This window comes from Larimichthys crocea, chromosome XVII (assembly GCF_000972845.2).
Source record: "Larimichthys crocea isolate SSNF chromosome XVII, L_crocea_2.0, whole genome shotgun sequence".
NCBI classification, from domain to species: Eukaryota; Metazoa; Chordata; class Actinopteri; family Sciaenidae; genus Larimichthys; species Larimichthys crocea.
Genome location: NC_040027.1, coordinates 28,018,266 through 28,042,562, shown reverse-complemented (window position 1 = coordinate 28,042,562; position 24,297 = coordinate 28,018,266). Strand labels below are relative to the sequence as shown.

Sequence of the window (24,297 nt, the reverse complement as noted above, 5' to 3'; positions counted from 1 at the left end):
TTTTTGTCAATGTGTGTGTGTGTAATCATCTTTAACAGTTATTTCATTACTCAATCGGCAGTTTTCATAACTGATTAGCCGTTTAAGGTGACTTGTCCAGGATGTACCCCGCCTGTCGCTCCAAGTCAGCTGGGATAGGCTCCAGCCCAAATGTGACCCTAGTGAGGCTAAGCTGTTACAGAAAATGGATGGATGTATTTACCATTTAAGTCACAAGTGAACAATTTTTAGTTCCAACTTCTCAAATGTAGACCGTTGCTGCTCTTCTATTGTTTGCATTAGTGTTCATTGAATATCTTCCTGATTTTTAAAGGTTTTAGAGTTGTGGGTTTAGGTGTCACAGCATAGCTCTAGAGCACAGGTATGTAGCTAATAGCTACACATTGGCGGCGTACTAAAAGGAGATTGTTGTGAGTTATTGGTCTGCTTGGGGCTGTTGTATTTCTGATGTCAGTGAAGAAGTGAATTTTTTTTTTTTTTAAATGACATTTGACAGTTTTTTTCTGTAACACGTAATCCAGTTCTACTCCAAATCTTCTCTTCTGGATAAATGTACATTCACAGCTTATGTCAAAGTATATGAAAGAATGTACAGTTACTATGGGGAATATAATTAAAGCATTAAGAGGGCTTGATCATGTATAATGTATCCATCTAGTGTTGCACTATCAACAAGTGTAATCAAAACCTACTCCATAGATACAGTAGGTACAGTTAGTCCAAGGTTAGCGTCTTGTATTTAGTACAAACTAAAATGCAAAATTTGAAACAATGTCTAGATGTTACCTTGGGCACTTGTTTCACATATTATACACTGAAAGATGAATTAATTTAATGAAAAAAATGACAGATTAATCAACAATTAATCATTTCTTGCAGCATAAATGTTCATTTCCGTGACCCTTAAATATCTTGTAGTGTTTTGTTTGTTTGTTTGTTTTTTATATCACAGCATAAAGACACATTTTAAAACAGTGTGGGAGAATTGTAAGGATACCCTAGGAGATAAAAACTGCAAACTAGAAAAATGCTGCTACAAATTCATTATTGAATACCACTGAAACACACTTGTAGGATTATTATGGGAATGCTATTATGAAACCAGAGCAGATAAGAAATACAAAAAAAAAAGTGGATACAGCTGTCACAAACTCTGCTCAATACAGCATATCATTATTATAAGATTAGAAAAGCGACTTCACATCGGAGCTGTTGTCAGCCTTTCACTTTTTCATGCCTCCCTCTTTTCTTGTCTTCCTCACAATGTCTTTATAACTCACACTCATCCTCTGATTTCCCCCGAACCCCTCCATTTCCATGGTAAACAGACAGATGAATAATTTAATCATGATCGATTCGTTTGTTTCGTGCTCAAATGTCAGGGTGTCATTTGATCACTCCCCATCCCTTCACCCACCACCCTATCCGCCTCCCCGCCTCCTCATTACTCCGTGGGGCCAAACAACAGGCTTTCCTCGCTTTAATGATGATGAGGAGGAGGACGCCTCCCCATCATCGAATCGTTTATTGAAGAAATTACTGTTTGAATTTAGCACCGATCTGTCTGTTTCACGATTGTTTGCAGTCTGTGTGTTTGTTCCTGTGCTGTGTTTTTTACCCATCTTGAAATATACGAGTGTGTGTGTGTGTATGTGTGTATCTGTTCTGACCCTGAAACTGTTCACATTATTGCGTGAAGACCAGTCACCATGTTGTTATTTCTACTCTTCCCCTGCTCACAGAGAGCAGAGGAAGCCTAGCAGACAGGGGGTGGACGGAGGGAAAGAAGTAGAACAAACAAGAAAAAAAAAGCAGGCAGATGAGTGATGTTAAGATGAGAGGAAAAGGGAGAGGAGGATGAGGATGGAAAGCAGCAGGGGAAGTTTGGAAAAAACTAAAGAAAACAAGTGATCGTCAAAGGAATTAAAGGAGGGCATGCAGAGCAAGAGAGAAGATTGAATGACAACATTTATAGAAAAATAGAGGAAAAAAGAAAACAGAGGAGTGTAAACATGAAACAGATAAGCCTGAGGTGTACTCGCTGCATTACTGCGTCAAACAAAACAACATGTTTGTGGAGAAAATCAAGCACATTACCGCAAGCGCCTGATTAAACTATGAATAAAATATAATTAATTTGAAATCTCACATGATTGGTTGCTTTCCCAGTTCCCAGTTTTTGGGAAACAGTCCCAGCCAAGGCTGCAGCAAGTATTCACACTTTTTGGTTTGATTTTGAACACTCTCTGATCTAATACTCAAATATTCTTTCCAGCAGATATTAATTAGGCGAAATATATTTTTCTTTCTTTGGGGCTAAAAGTGGTAATCAATTCCTACCTAGTTTCTTCCTGTTTTCTTTACCTCTGCTTCATGTACTTGGATGAACTCATTTCTCAAACCAGAGACATAAAATGCATTACTCCATATGCAGCAGAACATCCAGATGAAGAGGAAAAGAGTTATCAGACAGCAAGGGAACGGCAAATGTCAGGCGTTTTCATTGAGTGGATATAGCTGCCAGCTTGTGAAAGCAGCAGAACAAAAAAAAACACACAGATTAATTAATTTGTAAATGTGGCTTATTATTACTTTGAGGCTACATACTAGAAAATACTAAATGACCAAAATTGGCTGCAGTCCAAACATGAAGAGAAAGTGAGAGTGGTGAAAACAAATGGCAATGAGTGATGAAAAGAAGATAATAAGGTAATGAAATAGGAGAAAGAGTTGAAGTGTGTGTGTGTGTGTGTGTGTGTGTGTGTGTGTGTGTGTGAGTGACAGAGAGGGGGTGGGGCACAATAGCCCCTGTGTTATCTGCTGAGGATGATGAGGGAAGAGGGGGCAGCTGGTTCACATTTCCATGGTGCAGGGAGATGGCAGCCAGCTGCACTACAACTCTGAAGTAGCCTGACTCACACACACACACACAAACACACACACTCTCACTCTGGTGGAAAATGCTGTATATTGCTGTTGTTGCTCAGGGTTCATTCATGAGTCGATCTGGCTACGAGCTATGCTGCAATGCCCAGGTGACTAAGGTGGCATCATGGGACCTTGTTAGTGACAAACACACCAACACACACACACACACACACACACACAAACAAACCATACACTCCAGTCCATGCTTAGATTGGATATCTGGGGCAGGAAGCATTCAGCAAATGAGACATTTTGCTGCAAAACTTTAAACATTGTTTATTTGTGTGAAACAACTTTCTAAACTTTATTTAGTGACTCTAAAATAACAAGGATGCTCATGTCATGTGCTGTTATTTCATTAACAAAGTCATACCCTTTGTTTTCAAAAGTCTTAGTTGGCTTTAGGTGGATGAAACTAGGAACAAAAACATGTATTTTCTCCTTTTGGTCCTCTCTAAAGAATGACATAATGGTGTAATGAGAATGACAGCTTTGTTTATTTCAGAGAGAAATAAATTTATTAGAATCAGACTTAAGAATATTGAGATGCTGTCATTAGCTTTATATGCCACACACGAATAATGCTTTACTAAGCCAGGAATGAGCCACAGTCTTCAATAAACGCAAGAGTGCTGTGGGCCTGTGGTTTTTGTGCTTGTCTTGTTGACTCTCCAGCCGATGATTTTGTGTCATTGCATCTAATTTACCTCAGAGGTTTTCCTTCTATCATGCCAACACCAGGCTAAAAATGAGGAATGGAAGGTTAATAGAATACTGATTAATTTCATAGTACCTGTTAAGCTGCTGTGTATTTGTGCAAGTGTGTGTGTGTGTGTACAAGGGATAAGTGGAAAGGTAGTTGTGGCACGTTGCGTAACCCAGTGAAAGTGCACGCATTTGTGCGTGTGTGGGTATTCACATTAGGGCACGTGATAGTAAAAGCCAGGCACACTCACACACAGACAACAGACACTCATACACACTGAGTCTCAAGAGAAGACAGAGTAGGGGTGGGTTGACCAGATGGAGCAGCCTGCTTCTTGCTGAGCGAGCTTGACGACAGCCGAACAGCTTGAGGTGTACCGGAGTGGCAGGCCACAAACACACACACATGGAGTCACATAACATACATACATATACTGTACATATTATTATAAGACACACTGCCTCATGTACTCTGGGTCTCTGTAGACACATGAGCACACGTATTTAGACATGCACAGCGAGAACAAACACACTCAAACTGAAGTATACACATGATACATACTCCATAACACGTTCCACCAGACAAGGCCTTAAATCAGGCCCTATTTTCTTATAATCAAGAGCTATAGTGACACTAGTGGTAATGGCTTATTGGCTTGCTCTCTGTCCAGCCAAGTGCCTAAAACCGTGTTGTTTCTCACAATGCCCACTTCCATCTCTCTCCCACTCTCCCTCTCTTCATTTTCACCTCTTCTCCCTCCTCTCTCTCCCTCTATTTCTCCCTCGCTACGAATCGTGACTCTCCAGTCAGCCTATTCCCTTAGCTGTGATTAGGGGCTTTGGATTCCAGCCTGCATGCATTTCAAGGCCCGGAGGCTCTGGAAAAAACAGCCATCTTTTCCAATCCAATAAAGAATGGCTAGTTAGGGCGATCCAAATATGCGAAACGAGCAAACGAACGAGTTGTACACAACTCTTGTGGTGAAAAACGAAAACAAAAAGAAATATAAAAAGCAAGGGGGGGGGGGGCTCCTGGTTGAATGAAAGCCAGCCCCTTTGCCTGGCGCCAAAAAGATGAGCAGCTTGATGGTACGGCAGCCTGGCATGGATGTCATCTTTTTATGCTTCTTTTTCATTTCTGTTCACTCTATCACTCTTTTCCCACAATTAATTGCTCTTGTGTCATTGGAACTCCTAACTCCCGCACTGTGTTTTTATATCTACCTCCATGATGTTTTGATTTAGTGCTCAATACGCCTTTAGAGGCTGCTTGTCACTGTTTCAAAAGCCTCTATCTTGGACGTAAGAAACCTGAGATTGTGCATGTTTTCATTCCATTGCTCACACAACACTGCATCAACTGATTTCACTGTGTTCCTCACCCTGATTGAAGGAGCAGAGGGTGTGTTAAACAAGTTCAAGCTCATTTATCTACAAAAGCATTTCATCACAGGCATGTTTTGAAGGTCTGAACAGATGCAGAAAAGAATGTTGTGGAAAAAAAAAAAACTATGCTCACCGGAGTAAACAGGACAAAAAATAGTCTGTCGGGGAGACAACAGCCCACCAAATTTAATGAATTTTCTCTGTTTCTTTTGCCTGCCACTATCTTATCCATGGTCATCTGGCACTTGAGAGAGTCGGCATCCTGTAAATTTACATTTGGCTCATGTACCTCAATGTGGCTCAAATCGCAAGCAGATTTGTGTGTGCGTTCTCCAGATCCAGGTGACCTGCTGCCTCCTGTCAAGCTGAATTAGTAGAAAAGTTAAAAAACAAAGTTAGAAAGGATTTAGGAGGAGCAAAGTTACTGGTTATAATAGCAATACCGTTGCACATTGTCTGCATAAATTGCCATACAGGAGGATACTTGGCCAGTGATGGTGATTCCTTGGCAAAGACATACCATGGAAAATGGCCACTGGGTGTGCTAAAAACAATGGAAGAAATCATTTTTCTGTCTTCTCTTGGGAACCAGCTATGGCTTGGCATCTTCCACAGTTTTGTGTTTACCTCCTGATAGCTCCTCAAGGAAGATTCATAAGATGAGAGGATGTAAGGACATAATGGGCAACAACAGTGGCCAAAACCAAGAGACCAAGACTTGAGCCAAACCCCTATCAGACAAGTCTAGAACAATAGAAAATCTGCCCCGAGACTTGACATGAAACTAAGACCAAGCTTGAGCCTGGTTATGGATTACATTGTAAAAACATGGTAATCCATAAGTGGATTACAATAGTAAAAGATCTGTAGTGTATCTTAGGGGCTTCTTCTATCCTATGAAGTCATGGGCCAACACTCTTGTCAGTTGTTTGCTGGAGTAGTGTAAATCTCTAAAACTGAAAGGTTTCTGGTTTAAACCCGAGACAGGAGGATGATGTTTGAGCCGTGAGCTGCTGATTCAAGGGCAGTAGGAATTATAGAACCTAGCATCACTGCCAAAGTGCTCTTGAGCTAAGTGCTCAATCCCCTAACTGCTGCATGGAGCACTGACTCTGCATTGTGAACTCTCTCAAGACTTTCTTTTGGCCCTGCCTCTCCCTCTCTTGAGTATTCATTGTTCTTTAGGTTACTGTGGCTGGCAGCAGCTCCACAGCTTTGTCTGGGACCAATATGATACATTCATTTGTCTCTATCAAGTCTAAAACACCCCCGTCTCAGACCCTACTACTAGACACTAGCCCATTCCTCCCATGGCTTCATTATCAGCCTTTCAGACTCATTCGTCGATCAGACTCATCCGCCCTGGATGTGGTTTCGTCTGGTGTCTAGTGTGTGTGTGTGTGTGTGTGTGTGTGTATAATTGTGTTTAAAGGAGCTGGGGTGTGGTCTCTCCTCTCCCTCATGTGTTTGCCGTCTTACTTTGTGATTATGTACTGTATGTCAACAAGTTTTCTTTCTTTTAGCCTCCCTTCCTCTTTCTTTTAAACCTCACTAGCTATTGCCACTCAAGTATGTGTACATTCGTGCATGATTGCATGGTATATACAGTGTGTGTGTGTGTGTGTGTGTGTGGTTGGGTAAACGTGTCACATTCCTTTTAAGTTATAGCAGGAGAGCAGCGCTACATGCCTCTTCTTTCTCACTCTGTTTCGTTCCCTCTCTCCCCCTCACTCCATGCAGTGTGGCATAGAGCACAACAATACACACAGCATGGGTGTGCAAAGTGGTAAAATGACAAACACACAGAGAGAAAATAAAAGACAGAGAGAAAGGGGTCTTGTTTATGCATTAGTTGCAGGACTTAAAAGCCCCCCCCACCCACTCTACCACCACTTAAAATCAGCGTGGGTACCGCAGGCGGAAAAACAAACAAACCCGGTACCCCCCACCCACCCCATCATTACTGGGGTGTTGCTGTTTTGAATACCGCGGAATAAATTTACTTTTGTGTTCTGCAGTCTGCTAAAAATATGGCATTTTATATGCATACCATAGCATGACTCACACACACACATATATAAGGTTTACAAAACCCTAACTTACACAGTTAAATCTGGCAGAGCTGGATGGCTATAGTTAGAGATACCCTGCTGTGAAGGAATTTGTGGCGTAAAAAAAAAAAGAGGATTTAAAGAGGTTTACCAGCTGTCTAACCTCTCAACTTTGACCTCAACACCTCCCCACCGTACCGCCCTCCCCAGCTCCCATCACTCTCTCGGCCCCTCTGAAATTCATTCTCAAGTCAATGGCACACAAAGCGATGCAGTGTTGTGGGGGTTTAAAGGGATGATGATGGTGGAGGGTCATCCGTCAGAGTGAAAAGGTCATAGGAGGGATGCTCAAAGGAGGGACTGCTGACCTTGTAGACACACTGAAGTGAATGTGAAGGAGAGAGAAGCATTGGACACACATGTTGGAGGTCATGCATGTGTGGCCACTGTATGTGCCTCTTCTTCTGAGGGTGTGTGTGTATCAGCGAGTTTCATGGAAACACTATTATGTTATCATCACCGCCTTTCTCCTGGCTCATGCCCATGTGCATGTCCGTCGTCCACAATAACCTTCTGTCTGCCACACAAACAAACTCTTTATGCTGTTGGGTAGGAGGAAAGTAAGGCACAACGCTGGCTCTGTGTTTCTATAGTTTATTGTGGAGAAATACATTAATATGGATCATGCCACATTATTACTTCCCACTGACCACCCCCACCCGTACAGCATCTGCCATCCACTGGCTAACTGTTCAACGGGTCACATGAGGCGGCTTGAGGACACAGGATTTCTCATACTCGGCTGTCTGATGGTTATCTACAAACTCTGAGGGGATTTTCGTTGGGCTTTTGTTTTTTTCAGTTCACGGCTTCCAAATATAAAGTTACTGAAATTGTCTGCACATGGAGTTCTTTTGGCCTATTATCTCGCTTCACTTTTTTCAGTTTACAGTTAATTTGGAAGAAGTATATTTGGATTGTAAAAACTCTCACATGGCAAGCTACTGGGTGACTGTCCATGGTGACCTGCTTTTTTCACCAATTTACATTTTCTATTTATGTAATGTGTTGATTGATGTGTTATTATTCATTCGTCTTTCTCATTTTTTTTTGTTTCTGTTTGTTTTTTAGCCCAAGTCAAAGTCACATTTGCTGCTGTCTGTTCCTCAGTTCTTTTTAAAGGCTGTAAAAAAACAGTTGTCTTTCCCAGGCTTTCAGTGGTAATGCTGGTGTTGGGACTGTGATGGGTGGACTGACAGGCAGAAAGACAGAGTGTAGGTCAACCTTGCCATCTGTCTCTGCTCTTTACAATGCTGTGTGATTGACAGAGGTACAGACACTCCCCTAACCTCCAGCCCAAACACGCTCTAACCACAGCCTTCTGCACAGATAGTTGCAACACTAATTGCTATGGTAGCATGCTGATCTTCTTCTTGTACATTAAACCATATAATCAGATTCAGTCACTTTAATCAACCATAATGAAAATACAGCAATTTAGTGTCATTTTGAAAATTAGTGTGGAGACATAGTAACTAAAATATTATGTGTATGCAACTTAATACCAAGTGGCTGCAATGTGAATCTGTGGTACGTTAAGTGAAGTTAATGTCTCTGCTGCAGTACCTGCTGGCTTGATGGCGGTAGGAATGCAAATTTCTACTGGAGATCAATAATTGTCATGTTCACTCCCTCTTTCCGTCGATAATGAGATAAAAAAAACACCTTCTCGGATCACACGTGAATACAATTTCATCTTAGAGATTTCACAGCAAGGTTACTAAATACTACTTAGCCAGCTGAAAGGCTTTTGGCCAGTTTCAGAAGCAAATTACCAGGATTAACTCCATTTTCAATTAATTCTCTGAAAAAAGGGAGCCTGATGACCACCCTTGATGAGGACAGGGTTTGTTATCAACAGAAGCAATAGACTTAGCCCCCATGTGTTCGAGTGTGTGTTTTCCTACATAAGTGTGTATCTTTATGTCAACGCACAAGTTTGTTTATTTCTCTCTCCCTTGACACACTCTTGAGACATACAGGATTAATCAGACAGATGCCGGAACAAAAGCAGCCTTAGATATGAGCCTTGAAAAAGCAGCCTTGCTTCAGCAAAAGCTGCAGCCCTGTATCTATTTAACTGAATGATCGCTGTCAAAGAAATTAGAAATACATTTTGAAACCAGAGTTTGAAAAGACCCAATTTATTGGATGCTGCTCTCTGAGGGTCCTGTCTGTATTTATATCTTAGAAATTTATTAAATCATGATGATACTTCTCGGAGCACAGCATGTAAGTTATCTATCATTAACTTGAACCTCAGGCCCACAAACACCTGTCTCTATATCCCTACAGTCCCTATAGTAGCACAGCAGAATAAGTTTTAAAATAAACCAAGTTTCATATCTGGTATTTGCAAAACTTTGCATTTAAAAATGATTCTCACTTCTGTATAATGGAAGATTTAGATTTCAACTTTTTAAAGCCCAAAGATAGCTCCAGTTTCACTCAGTTGTGAGTTTTGTTAACATGCCAGTAGTTATCTTGTGTGTAGGTGTTTTTTTTAATGATATGTATCTCATTTTGGATATGAAACTTCTCAAACCACACAGCAAATGTTGCACGGTGAGCCCTGCCAATTACACAGACGAGTTCTAGAGACATTTTCTAAACACCCTGATCTGCCAGTCTTTTCCTCCTCCGCCTCCTCCTTGATCACTCAGAATAATCTTATTTCTCCCCCATCCGCATCCCTTTACCAGAATGAATATGAAGCCTTCTTCCATAACTGTCCCAGCTGCATTTCAGGCCCTTCTCCCCGACTCCTGTGGCAAATTTTAAAGGGCGTTTAACCCCTCCTTTTTCCAGCCACAACAGTCTCTCTTGCCTCTGCATTATCAAGGACTGTCTCACACCCTCCCCCCCGTCTCGCCTCCCTTCTCCAGCTTCCAACTGTGACCTGTACTGTGTCCTATAATTAAATGCCTCCCCTATATATAATGTGTAGCGGCTCTACCTAGACTTAATGTGGCCATCACAGACAGTGCCACCTGTAACCTTTGGCTTTTATGATCCTCGGCAGCCAGCGCGACAGACCAGGACAATTTCTCTTTGTGTGTGTGTGTATGTGTGGATTTTGTCTGCCAGCTGGTGGCGTCACAGTATGGCGAGATTACACAGGAGACAGATAGTGTGTCATCCCACAGTGGTAAACAAAATGGCTGTGCAATAAAGTCTGCATTTAGGAGGTCAGCTTGCCACCCAAGCCTCCCAGCTGCCAATCCGTTCGTTCGCGCTGCACGACCCTGATGCTTGCTGCTGTGCACTCAACCTCAACCAAGGTGGATTTCAGCTAAAAGCCTCACAGCCCTGGGTGTTTATTGGAAGGACAGTGCAGCCTCATAATGCTCAGAGTAAACCTATTTCCTGGCGATCGAACTCAGGGCAACACCTGGAGAAAAACAAAAGGCTGAAGATTCAATGGGCTTCTGGTAATTTGGTCCCAAATCTTTCTGTAAACCTCCAGTTCCTTTTTTGGAAGTACTGAAACACAACAGTCTTCATTTTTTCCTAAAAAATCACTATGGCAGCCAGACCACTGATCAGAAAAAATCACAACACACTGATGATTTTGAGCTTTAAAAAGAACAACTTTGAGTTTTGGGCTGACTTATACTCTTAAGAGTGCCCCTGAAAAGTCTATACTTTCACATCAGAAATTATTTCCTAAGAAAAGTTGTCAACTCCTAAGTAAAGCAGTTCTTTCCAGCAAAATCTTTTTTAGAAGGCAAACCGGAGCTCAGAAAGCTCATAAGATCCCAGAGAAAGGTTATGGTAATCCCTGGGGGACAGCAGATGGCCGACACAAGGTGTCTCTGAGGTGTCAAGCACCGTTTCTAGGTTTGGGAGGTTGGGAACAGTTGAGGGCAAAGGCTCATGGGAAAGCTACTCCAAGGAGAGGTTGCCAGGGCAATGCGTTCTGCAATCTCTTAATGAGGTCATAGTGGTGGAGTTCTCCCAACCTATGCAAACAACCTTCACTTTAAAAGGTGCTCATGCGTTGCTTTAACAGAAAATATATTTCACATGTAGTATGCTCTGGAGTTTATACTGTAGGTAAGAATCAGTCAAGGTTGTACTCAGGGTGGCAAAGTGTCATATGTTTAATTTTGTGTCCCTGGATGTACTGGAGACCCAATTGAGATTATTAGTGTCTCTGCAAAAATGTGCATCCTAATGTTTCTTGAACATTGTGTACTTTACTATATCTAAAACTGGAATTATTCTTCCTCTGGCTCGGATTTCTTAAGTAATATATCAGGTATGCAGGGTTGTCACAGTTGTTGTCAGAACACTTTGGCTCTGATGTTTGCAGACCTTACTACCTGTTGCATTTTTAAAGTTGAGTGCAGTTTATTCTATTGTTGCATTTCATGAAATTCAAAGTTAAGTAATTAAAATGTTGGTTAATGACAGGTGCATCCTGTTTCAAATTCCTCTGACACGGATTTCTCAGGATGGAGTCGATGGCAACGAAAAAAGAGTGAAGCTGGGAGGTAGATACACACTGAGACATTTACATAATAGTCCTGCAGTTCCATGCAAATTCATGTGATTCCCTACGAAACATCTGCAATGCAAGCATAGTTTAGTATGCATGAGTTTGAGGGGGGAGGGGAAGGGGAGAGAGAGAGAGAGGAAATGAAGAAGAGGAGGGGAGGGGGTTATATGAAGAAAAAGAAAACAGAGATGGAGGATTTGAAGGACACCTAGTTTGATCAGAAGGATATATTTAGAAACCAAACACACCTTTATTCACACCCACCTTCTCTCTCTCATACTGCCCATATGTCTCTCACCATATACATAGCCGGTTGGAATTTCCTTTTTTTTCCCTCACAGTAGACTTTTCCTTAAGATGCAGCCAAAATTCTGATGCAGAGAACTAAAAAGGTGCAGTGAGTGAAGGAGAGAGATTGAGGGAGGGGGTAGGGGGGGTCATTATCAATGACACATGGAATCAATACTGTTAGAATTTCAACATGGTGAAAAACAGATGGTTGATATGGGCTTGTTTTACAGCTGAGGTCGAGGTGTGTATCCGGGTATTTCTCTGCTTCTCACAAAGACAAACAGCAACACACAGATAAACAAAAGAATTATATGGGTATACAAAAATGAGTTCACACTAAATTATGAAGATAAAACCAGCTATATATACATGCAAATGCAAACTATTACAAATATAAAGTACTATATCTACATATTTATGCATGTAAATATACACTATGTATACATGTATAAATACATACTAATGTGAACAAAACACAGACAAATTGTTCAGATACAAATACACAAGCACAGACACTGCACGCATACAACGCATACAAATAACCTAATCATAGCACACATACACACATATGTGCCACACACTGATATAAAGGACCTGCATCTTACATAGTTATAGTGTTGGTATTGTGAATCAATGAAAGACAGTAGACCGGTCAAGGTAAAAGCCTGTAACTTGCAGCTGATGCATAAAAACTTCATTTAAGGTGAAAGACTGCAGGGGGAGAGACAGCGGCTGAACGCTGAACATAAACAGCAGATAGCAGAGTTAAGAGAGGGCCATGAAAAAGGCAGTATTCGCTCAGGAAATTGTGTTTTTTCATCATCATCCAAAAGAAAACAGCACAATTTACTCTGCAGCCCTTTTCTTTTAATTCAAAAATCAATAATAAAAAGTCATTTCATGGCATTCCTGTGGATTTTATATTTACTAAAACATTTTCAAATCAACACAATATTGTCCAAGAAAATAATATTATCCTCCTTTTTCAAGTGAAGTTCAGACTTCAGACATCGTGATCTCCATCTCCTCTCCAGAATGCCAGTGTGTTACCACACTGCAGCTCTGCATAATGTTTCAGTGTGCTACTGTCTGTATCAGAGATGTGGGAACTGTGGGGAAGTGTTGCAAGTCTGAAACATGCACAGAGCAAATTACATGCCATTACACAGCATCCAGACAATAACTACTGTTGTGCAGTTTTGAAAGGTCAGTCAGATCTCTGGATGCCAGTAGCGGCAAGCATTAAGTTAGCCATTTGTATTAACCACTTATTAACCAAGACAGAATTACATTACTTGTCACAAACATGTTAACAGACATGTACTACACCTTTGCTACACCCATTCACATTTCTACTTCTCAGGAATTTATTTGTAAGAGTTCAAAATGGCTTAAGTGGCCCTCAAATAAATGGAACCATTGGCTTTTTAATATATCTTGCTATTTAAAAGACAGTCAGGCTTTTGTGTAGGTGGGAGACATTGAATCAGAAAACACAGTGACCTCTGATCAACTCTGAATAGGCTATGTCGCTCTGCATTTGGCAAATATTAAATAATCAGATGTTGTTAAGATTTTCTGTAACATGTGAGTTAATGTTTTGGAAAATTATTAGTAATTAGACTTTACTCTTTACTCTTTCAGTGACACTTGGACAGAATTTTCCATGGCAGTTCATCACAACCTTCTCAAAGTTCCTCATAGGGCAGAGAAGCCAGTATACATCTTTGGAGAAATAACAACATCCCTACCAGGCTTCAGCAGGGAGTCACTGTAAACATGGCCTGTCAGATTCCTGGAGCCAAAAATTAGATGTTGTTGATACACACACCGCAGAAATCAAACAATGCATGAAAAACATACTCCTGTGGAAAGTCCAACTTCTCCCAAAAGAAGTTGGAACATAGAAATAATATTATTCTTTTTGAAGTTCTAGACATCAAACACTCAGTTTTGATCATCAAGCCCAACCAAACTGAGGCCTTTTCAGCTGTGTGTGAAGTGAGCTTACTGTTACTCTTACCACCTCATAAAAGAGATTATTAATGTGGTCCCTCAGGTGATAAGTAGTTGTTTTTCTCCTCAAATATGACTTCATATTTTTACAGTGTGTGTGTACGGGAAGAACTCTTTGTAATTGTACAGTGTGTATAAAGTAGCCTTGGTGTCTTGAATTCTATGGTCTTTTCTCAACAATTTCATGTACTCACTTGTCCCTTCATTCACTTTGATTTCACTTTTTTTCAGGATAAATTCACTAGTTTCTCCTGGCCTATTGTGGCAAGTGTATATCTATGCATGTGCACACAGTTTTATATCTACTGGCCATGCTCTGATTTCATGCTTATGGTGCAAAATTCCCATCTCTCCTTCCCTTCGCTGCGTTCCTCAATCTCGGTAATCAAATGCATGAGTATCAATATTACATGGAGAAACGGTCTGAATTTAAAGCTTGACCATGTCAAAGTGAGAGTCCTTGATAGCCAGTGACTGCCACCACTCAGTGGAAATTGTGCTGCCATTTTGGCTGTAAATACAGAAGCTTGGCAATTGGTTAGTATCCGAGTTATGGACAGTTTTCAAAGGGGGAAACTGTTTTAGCTTCAAAATATATTCATTACCCATCAGTGGGAATAACCTATAATAGACTTATTTTAAGTTCACTAGAGGACTGAACCCAAAGAAATTACTAAATTGTAGCAGTCATCAGTCACATTGAAATCTGCAAAACATGACCATTAGTAGTTTCCTCTTAAATCACAGCCTCGAATGTGGAAGCAGCTGAGGTAATGGTGAGGGTTTATCAATCGATTGCCCTCTCTGCTACCATTGCCAGAATGCTAAACACTCTCTGCCCATTTCTAGAGAGGAAGTGATAAATGCTTTTAGCTGGTTTTCCCATGGAGTTGCTAATAGCATGTGAGACATGCCGTGCTTCCCATATCGTGTCATCCCTGCGTTGGCGACTTGTTGGCATCTGTGTTTAGAGCTGCATCTGTTGTTGTGGTTAAAGTTTTGCTTTAAGATTCTCCAATCCCTCAGGTATGAAAAAAGAATATGTTTAGGCATGTATGTATCATTTCTATGTACATACTTTATCTGTTCTCTATCTTGTATTTATAAAAAAAAGGCAGCATTGAGCTGCGTAGACGGGATCTATGGTTAAAGTGGACCCCACACCGAGCCTTAGGTTATGTTTGCCAAGGCTTTTCAAGAGCAATAGTGGTTGTAATTGTGTTGTGAAGTTTGTATAGCAACCAAAGGTGGAAATAGAAAGCCATGCCTTAAGGGAGGGCCATAAATCATAACCTATAGGCAACTTGTAAGCAGAGATAGAGTAATTCCCTACAGGCATGGCAAGATTTACTCTACCTACACCAGTGTTTACAATTTGAACAATAGGGGCATCATTCAGACGTCCCCAGCACAATTTGATACTCCCCTATTCTCTCTATTCACGTATCTGTATTTCCCTTCTTGTCAGTGACTTCACCTGCCCTCCAGGCCAAGAAAAAAAAAGAAGAAAAAAAAAAAACAACGAGCAAAGACACGCACGTTGGTCGTGTGGATATAGTATTGTGTTGAAAGATGAACTCAGCTTCTGAAAGACACCCACTCCTTTCTGGCATGGCGTCACCACAAAAGACCTATTGTTGATCTCTCTCTTTGTGTTCTTGTGTGCACGTGTCAGATGTTCTTGAATTTCTCTTTCCGAAATACGTATGTGGAAAGAAAAAAAAAAAAAGTTTGTTTAGAGGCTAGTAGTTTTACACTATATGTCTGTGTTTGTGTCATATGGGTTTTTGCTGTACGCATCTGTGGTTTTTAATTTTAAGTGTGCCTGCTCCTGCATGTGTCTGTATGTTTCATTTAGCCACTTGAAGAACCTGGTCCAGTAGCTGTGAAGGGTGGGGCGCTTGTATATGCCTGCTGTCTGAGGTGCTTGGTTACACTGCAATTAGCTGTGGTTTTCTGCCTCTCACAAGGCCACAGTCACAAACCCAGGCCTGTAAAACAGCAGCATATATTAACCTTTGAACTCCTCAGACTATTTAGCAGATTGACATGGCTGACATACTCATCTTTTTGAGTAAAATGATATAATACTTATTTTCTCGATTTTATTGAATTATGGTGATGTAAGCTGTTGTAGGCCAAGATAGCAGGTTTAGTCACTGTTGGCCCCATTTCTACACTTAAAAACATATTATGTATAAGGTTTTATAAAAAATTATGTAAGTGAGGTACTTGTATTACAGTTTTATATTATTAGTATATATTCTGGCTATATATCCTTTTATTCCACTGGTATAGTTGCCTGTGAAGTTGTCACTTTGTCTTTGTTCATGTGCTTCTGATCCTGATTGCATCTGAATGATGGAGATTGTAACTGTCAGTCAGTTAGGCTATTTTTGAAATACATTCTGTTCACATTTCAGCCACTGACACTTATCAAAGGCAACTTCCAGTGAGTTAGTGCGTAAGGTTTTATGAAGTGTTCAGGGACAGTTTGAAAGTGGCTGTTTCATGGATCCAAACTGTAAACCTGTGTTGGCAGAATATTATCTTTAACCTCTAGGTTAGCCAGACAAAAAGTTGCTTTAGGGCGTCCACGGTAAACTGCACCGTCTCTGCACAGATGCTATATAGAACCCTGTTAACCACCCTGTGTGCAGGTAATTAATCTCACTTTTAAAGAGTCGCCCTCACCCCTCATGTAGGCTCAGCTGAATAGTAGCATCCCTGGAGCTGGGGGGAGTTCAGTGTCTTGCACAAGGACACTACAGCAAGGCAGATGCTTACTGACACAGGGGCTTGAACCTGGGCTGTCTTGTGATTTGGGTCCTCTGAGAATGGACAGTTTTGTGCTTTCGTGTTTACAGCTTGATTGCTGAGACAGACGTTGCTTTCTGTTGAAGTGTCCTTGAGCAAGATCCTGCACCTTTTAAAACTTACCTGCTGAATCAGCTTGCTGTGAGATACTCTGGATAAGGGTGTCAGCTGAATACATGTCCAAATAGGAAAATGAAATTGACAAACTCATTACATTCATGTCATGGACCTCTCTCACTTCTCTCTTTGTCCATTTATTCATGTCTTCTTAATTAAAGAGTATGTATAACTACTTGGTGGTGTCTCTGTGCTGCACCAGACATATCAATGAGAAAAACGGTGTGTGTGTGTGTGTGTGTGTGTGTGTGTGTGTGTGTGTGTGTGTGGTGGGAGGTGTCCCCAGTCTCCTCCGTGTAGTTTGGGGGATTAATGGCAATTTGACTAAAACAAAGAGACGGTGCCTGGAATATCACTGGGTGCCTGTGTAATTACAAGGCAATGAGATAAGCAAATAACGACACGATCAGGCGATTAGGAGGGGGGAAAAAAGAAGGAAAACAGTGACTCCCCTCCTTATTAAAAGACATGAGAAGATGCTAGTAGCAAGATAGGTTCCAGAGTTTGGGGTATGTGACACTTTGCTTCCAGTAGTGTCAGCGACACGCTATTATCTTTCCCCTCATTTATTGTCAGCAACAGCGATGAGGTGTTGTAAAGAGTGCAGCAAAGTGGCACAGGGCACTTTAGACAATAGTCTTGTCCTGTCGATGGGAGCATCACCTTCTCATTTTGGGTGACTCTGGCTATAAGGTTCCAAAGGAATACATGTAGTTTGGCACTGTTTTCTTTAGGCATTTTTCCTCCATGTAGAACTTGTAACAACAATCATTTATATTGTGTTACCTCAGCGTCACAGTATGCAAATTCGAGGTAGTCATTTCCCTTTAAGTCTATGGGGTGTTTTCAGGTATCAGTTGTGGGAAATGTATTGTGTCTGTGATCTCATCTCAGATATGAATGTTTACTATGATTATAGATCTGATTTCATAAAAAGGTTTCTAATGGAAATCTCTTCTATCTTCCTGTCTTTCTGCAGAGTGCCAAGCCGTCCTGCGTGAAGACACCCAACCTTCCCTGTGCAGTCGGGGGCCTCGGCTCTCCAGCCAGGTCAAAGATCAGTCCCAACCCACCCCTCCCTGCCCCCCTTTCCCTACTGGAGCCAAGATGGCCACCAGTGGTGCCCCTCGCCTCTCCTTGCCACTCCTGTTGCCTGTCACCACTCTGCTGCTATCACTGCTGCTCACCGGCTCCCACGCCTTATGTAAGTATCAAGACACGGACGAGCCATGCCAGTACTGATCTCAGCTTTTCTATGCAGCTCCCCTTTGAGATTCACCTTTCATATCTGATACACAATGATGATATGATCTCAGATTGTTCTTATCTTGGAAAAGGCTGATGTCATCTCAAGAAGGTCTTTTGTTTATAGACTTCCTCTGCTTCTGCCTCAGCCAAAAGAAATTAGGAATTTCACTAAAATGTCAAGAGCATGGTTTGACTTGTAGGAGTAAGTGCCTTTCTTACATCTGCATTCGCCTTTGTACTGTACTTACGATGAGTGAGCATGTAGGACGGCTGTGGTTTTGTTCAGAGACATGGAGATGAAAAGACTGAACATGTGACTTTTCAGATATCAGATTTTTACATGATACCGATCAGAAACCCAGACAGTGTTAAATCATGGATATCTAGAAATATTCGCCATTTAGACATGAGGCGTGTCTGTATAAATTATCCTCCATAACTTTCCACTTTAGTAACAGAGGATCGTCAGTAGTCTCTTATCCCAACCTGTCAACTCCTGCTTAGGATTTGTTCTGCACCATTTCCCCGTTAAGATGGGCTTAGAGCAGCATTAAGGAGACAAAACAAAGAGGAGGCTCTGCAGAGAAATAGCACAAGAGTGATGGCAAGGTGGGGAAGCTCCCCCTTGGGTTTCGTTGTTTGTAAAGCCTGTGTGTTTGTGTGGGTTAGTGTGTTGGTGAGTATGTAAAAGAATTAAGTAGGTGAATGTGCGTGTCTCTGTAGATCATTGTGAGCATGTACGTTGGAGTGTAACAGTGACAAGTTAATGGTTGTTTGCATGCATGTCTTAGCCGACTCCTGCACTGCATGCAACATATTGAATGTGTCGAGGGAATGGTAGGGCTATGATATTGTCTCATGTTGATTGGACCTCTCTCACCCCTGAAAAATAAATAACTAGTTCTAGTTCTGGTTTCTTAAAATAACTTTTAAATAAAAAATAAAAAAACAAGTTTTTACCAAAGGAACATGAATATACGCCTTATTTATCTATCTTCAGCTGCAAACAAACAAACAAACCAAACTAGATGCAGTCTGCAAATTTATAATGAAATGAGGAACATCTAAAGAAAGAGAATCTATAAAACTGTGGACAAGAGAATAAAAAATATGTCTTAAAATGGCATGTGAAGTAAGAACCTATTGATCCAGTGTGACATTTCAGGCATACTATTCTAACTAACAATCTGGGTGTGGACTGGATTTTTGAGGCAGTTGTGACAGTTTCTGTCTATCTTAGATAATATGAAAGATAAATTGCATTGTTCCCTCCGTCTGTTTCTTCGCTCGACTCAGTTTCTGACATTCAGTGAGTGTGTTCTCAGTGGTACAAGATAGCATGAGGAGGACTTGATTTTTCTCATGTTGCAACAGAGCTGTCTACTCTTGATTGCATGGTGGTTTGAGTGTCTTGTGGCATAATTTGAGTGTATTTCAGCTCAGCTGGCTGAAAACATCTGAAATTGCACTCAAGACAGATGTCAAACAGATGTCTTTGTTCTTGCCTTTTCTGTCACGCTGATGACAGGGCCACACACTCATTTTGACAATTAAACGAAAGCAAAGGTGCAAAAGCTCCTCTTAACATGTTGTGCATTGGGACAGTTGCCCGCTATGTTAGGACTCAGTTTTTCTTCCTCCACTTGAACTTATTTACAGCCTCTGTTTGCTCACCCTGGTTTAAATAACATTCAGTGCAGGCTGCTTCATCTTTGATGGAGATTAGCTTTCCCCATCTCTCACTCTCTCTTCCACACACACAAATTCACTAACAGCAGGGCTCTCTCCCCATCTGTCAGTATCTGCCAGTCTTTGTCTGCTCTGCCTGTGGATATGATCGCTGTTTTTGTCGAGCTCTCTCACTCTGTCTTATTATTGTCTCTTGCTCATGTTCACACTTTTGTTTAGTTTTTTTTTCTCGTACTCCCCCCTCCTGACCACACACACACACACCCACCACATGCACTCTCTCCATTGCCCCACTAATACATTTGGAAATATATGCACACACTCACAGATTACCTTCTTTTGCTCTCTCTGATTGTCTTTCACACCTACGTGCACAGTCACACACACACAACCACACACAGCCCAGTGGTCCTGAGAGGATTTGGGAAAGGGAGGGGGGCAAAGACGCCAACCCCTACCTCGTATCAACACAATTTCTCTCTCACAGACACAATGTGGATTTCACCCTTTTATTTAAAAAAAAAAAGGCCCAGCTGAAAGCATGATGTCATCCCCTCCTCTCACATCCCTCCCTCTTGCTCACTCTCTCTGCCCTCCGTCCCTTTCCATTTACACTCATAAATCACAGTGTCTCTGCCCTCCGTCCCTTTCCATTTACACTCATAAATCACAGTGAGAAGGAGACATTTTTAATCAAAAGAGAAAGAAAGATGGCTCAATAAATCCCACCACCCCAACCGTAATAATGCATGGCTCCTTGTTTGTGCATGTCTATATTTGCCTGCATGTTTGCATGGAATTTGTATGCAGGCACATGCGTGCATGTGTGTGTATGTGTGTGTGTGTGAAGGGTGTGTTATTCTAATGTACGACGTATCACCTGAGCTTTGTCATAGGTGACTATACAATATTGAGTGAGTGCATGTATAATATTTGTTGTAGCACAGCTATAAAACTAGATAGCAGTGCATTCTCTTTATGAGTAAAACTGGGATATTTATACATATATGTATTTATTATTTGTTTAGACGTTTCAGCTCATTAGCCTATAATCAACGAGGTCATAAATACTCAAAAGAAAAATACAAGTATGTAATGTAAACACCTAGTCAACACAAAATACAACAAAAGAAATATTTAACTTAACTTCATATTTATATAACCCAGCTTAGCTGTCTCATACTCTGACACCCAGTGTCAATATTTAACAATGATGATACTTTGATAGCAACAAAGATAAAGACTAAACCAGCAAGCCTTCACCATTTTTTTTTTTTTTTTTTTTGCTCCAGAATATTTGAAGTGCAAACAAGTTTATCCTTTATTTTTTAACAACAGTTATTTTCTATTATTGGACATTAAGTGGCAAATTAACAATTCAAATCCAGACAACTATTTATAGAATTTATGCAAAATTGCAAACCAGGGTGCTTTTAATTATGATTAAAAGTAGAAAAAGCATCAAACAAAGACTCAACACAATTGAAAGTCACAAGTATGAATTAAGTAAACCAGTATATTATATTGTACTGGTTAAAAGAACTGACTCAAACACAGCTGTCAAAAGGTGTATTTCATTTTTTACTTCAATCATCAAAAGGTTGTGTTTCTGACATTGTCAGGGAGGCTGATTAAAAATGTATCAGTGAATATTGAAAGTGTAGGTAATTACTGAGGTTATTAGACGTATGAATACCATCTTGTAAAATTAGTTTTTTGATTTATGAGCTGTGGGGTGACAGAGTTGCCATGGTGTTCACTGTTGCCAATGCACAAAAAAGTGGCCACATACACACACTTGCATCATCAGACTCCGAGACCTTTGAGGGGCCATAATAACTCGAACAAACCTCGGCTCCAACAGCTCTGCCCCTATTAACAATTCCCATTATGACAAGTCGTTTAGTTTTGTCATTGGGTATTCAAATCTGGTTTTAAAAGCCACATGGGGATAGTGAATTTTGTCTTTTCAATCGTGCTCTTTTGTTGTCCTTTGGGAGATTATAGAGGTTCAACAAGAAGCAGTATTTCTTTTATGAAGGAAAAAAGATAACTGTCCCATATTTTCCTGATTATTCCACTTAATGCCTAGTGTTTTAATACGCCTCAGTTGTTTTTTTCCCCACTGGAGGAAAACAGACATTTCATTCGTAAGATATTGCATTTTCTTCATTTTGAGTGAGCTAAGTGACTCTGTTTTGTAATATTTGTTTGTATTTGGGTTTGGGATTTTTTTTTTTGCAAGGAGATGGGGAGGTTCTTTGGCAGCAATTCTTTGGCCTTTCACCTCCTCCTCACTTCTTTCTTTTCCTTTCTTTCAGCTTTTTAAGGTCCTTACCTGTAGTGTTCTTGGCAAAGTAGTCTTAATAGTAATTGGACAGAACTCACAGTGACGGGGTGAGAGTGTTCAATTATTTATATACCTTTGAAGCTGCCAATTCGGAAAAAAAATGAAGCCCCTTAGTGGAGCCATTATTTTCTTGTTCTTCTTCCCTACATCTCAGTGTCTGTGTTTCTTTCTACTTGTTTCTCTCTACTGCTCTGCGTCTTTTCTTCTCCCTCCCTCACTCCTTATCTTTTCCAGTCAAATTATGTTTGAGCTGTCAAGTTAATTCTGTCAGATTCAATTTTATGTGCACCCTGCTGTTCCATGCTTGGCCCCACGCTTTACTGTATCCACTGTTTTTCTCTCAAATGAGAAGAAAACAAGTTAATTTTTAATTGAGTTACAGGTCTACGTCAAGTAGCCTGTTGGCACTGTCTACATTCTGAAGGATGTTATAGGTTGAATTCTCAGAGCTGCACTCAGAGTGGTAGAAGGAAACAATTTGAACAATTTGATTTAGTGACGCAAGAATCTTTTCTTCTTTTGTCTTTTGGAAAGACTTCAAACCCCCTGCTGTTGTACTCACTATAAGGATGTCAGTATTCCCCAGTTTCTCATATTCTAAAATATGAAATAGCTACAATTCTGTTAGCAATTTTGGGAATTTGCCACCACAGAAGCTAAAAATCAAAAAGTCGTGTGAGCTTTAGGTGCACATGGGGTCGAAGTATTTGCAGGGTGTGTACTAATGTTTGCCATACAAGACGGCTGAACAGTGTTGCTCTTTAGCCCTATTGAAATGATTTACAGTGTCTGAAGAGTAAACTATCAATCAACTGTGCAGCTCTAGCCCATATGGCTCACTGCCACAGGTCAAATGACAGCGTACATACATGGACATCCACTATCAAATTGATTCAGAGATATCAGACTATATTATTGTGTCAGTAATATCAAGGAAAATCCAGATATTGTAATTTCCTTCACTGAAATGTATTTAATCATAGTATGGATGACATAGCTGTCCTACAAACTCGCAGCCACATTGTGGTTGACGCTTAGATCTCTTCTTTTTTGCTTTCATCTCACTCTCTCTCAGTCTCTTTTCAGTAACATGCTCCTGTCGCTTGAGCAATGTTACAGGTACTACAGGTTTGACAGAACAATACAAGTGACTGAAGTGCATGAAAAGCGCTATCCCTCAATGTTTTTTTTGTTTGTTTGTTTGTTTTTGTTTTATCCAGCAAAAATGAATTCAACACACAGCCAAGGTTTGGCTTTTAAAATTACCTCGTTTGATGAGCAAGTTTAGATCTTCAAAGGTTTTTGAATCTGCCCCAAAGAAAGATATTCCTTGATGCCTGTTGGCCCAATCATTTTTTTCAAATCTTTCTTAGACTGCACAGGTGGAGGCTTTCCCTTGTCTACGGCTTCACTTTGAAGAAGGACACTCTTAGTGTTTTTCAGTCAGTCTTTTAATAGACAGATAGAAGATTGTCTTGCCTCCATTTTATTTATTCTCTCGTCCTTTGTTTTGTTCAGACCTAAAACGTCTTTGGCAATTGGAGGTGTCCTTTTTCATTTAATGAGCCAAAAAGTGTCAATTTCCTCAAGTGAGTCTCTAAATAACACTAAATTGTTCCCATTTCACCTTCTGTGTCATTTTGAAATCAGACACACACTTAAGCTTAATTCCCCCCCTTCTCTCTGAGGATTTAAACCTATTTATTTCCAATGTGTGGAAAGATTCTTAGCGTCTTTTGCTTTTTTTTTTTCTTTTAGCCTTCAACAATGGTTTCATTGGGACCAATTTGCGCATATTACGAGTGTGCCACTTTTTTTTTTTTATAAGAAATGCAGCTTTGCTTTGACAGCAGTGTGGTTGGGCAAGGTTTTTCACCTCTGGGTACTAACACTCCAGAACTTATTTTATACTGGGTTCCCACATCCTGCCACAAGTCCCTCATGGACTGCAAAGTCTGAGCCCTGCGAGTTTGTTTGGAGTGCAGTCAACATAGATGGCACACTGTATGATGCAATGGGGAAGGATGTGCACAAAAACATCATGTCTTGACTCACTGCATGTATTCCTGAGCCTTGAAATATCTATTTTCTTAAAACAAGGGAATACATTTCCTAGTGACATAATTAAGTTTCTTAGC

At 40.6% G+C, this 24,297-nt stretch overlaps 1 protein-coding gene across 1 annotated transcript in view; it reads left to right on the top strand.

The window, feature by feature from the left end:
• The window catches only part of LOC104927979 (receptor-type tyrosine-protein phosphatase S), a 151,796-nt gene that overhangs the window by 23,430 nt on the left and 104,069 nt on the right, over positions 1-24,297 (top strand). The window contains exon 2 of the mRNA XM_027290252.1: positions 17,852-18,076. Within this exon, the coding sequence (XP_027146053.1) occupies positions 17,980-18,076 (97 nt within the window). The 5' untranslated portion in view covers positions 17,852-17,979. The remainder of the gene's footprint in view (positions 1-17,851; positions 18,077-24,297) is intronic.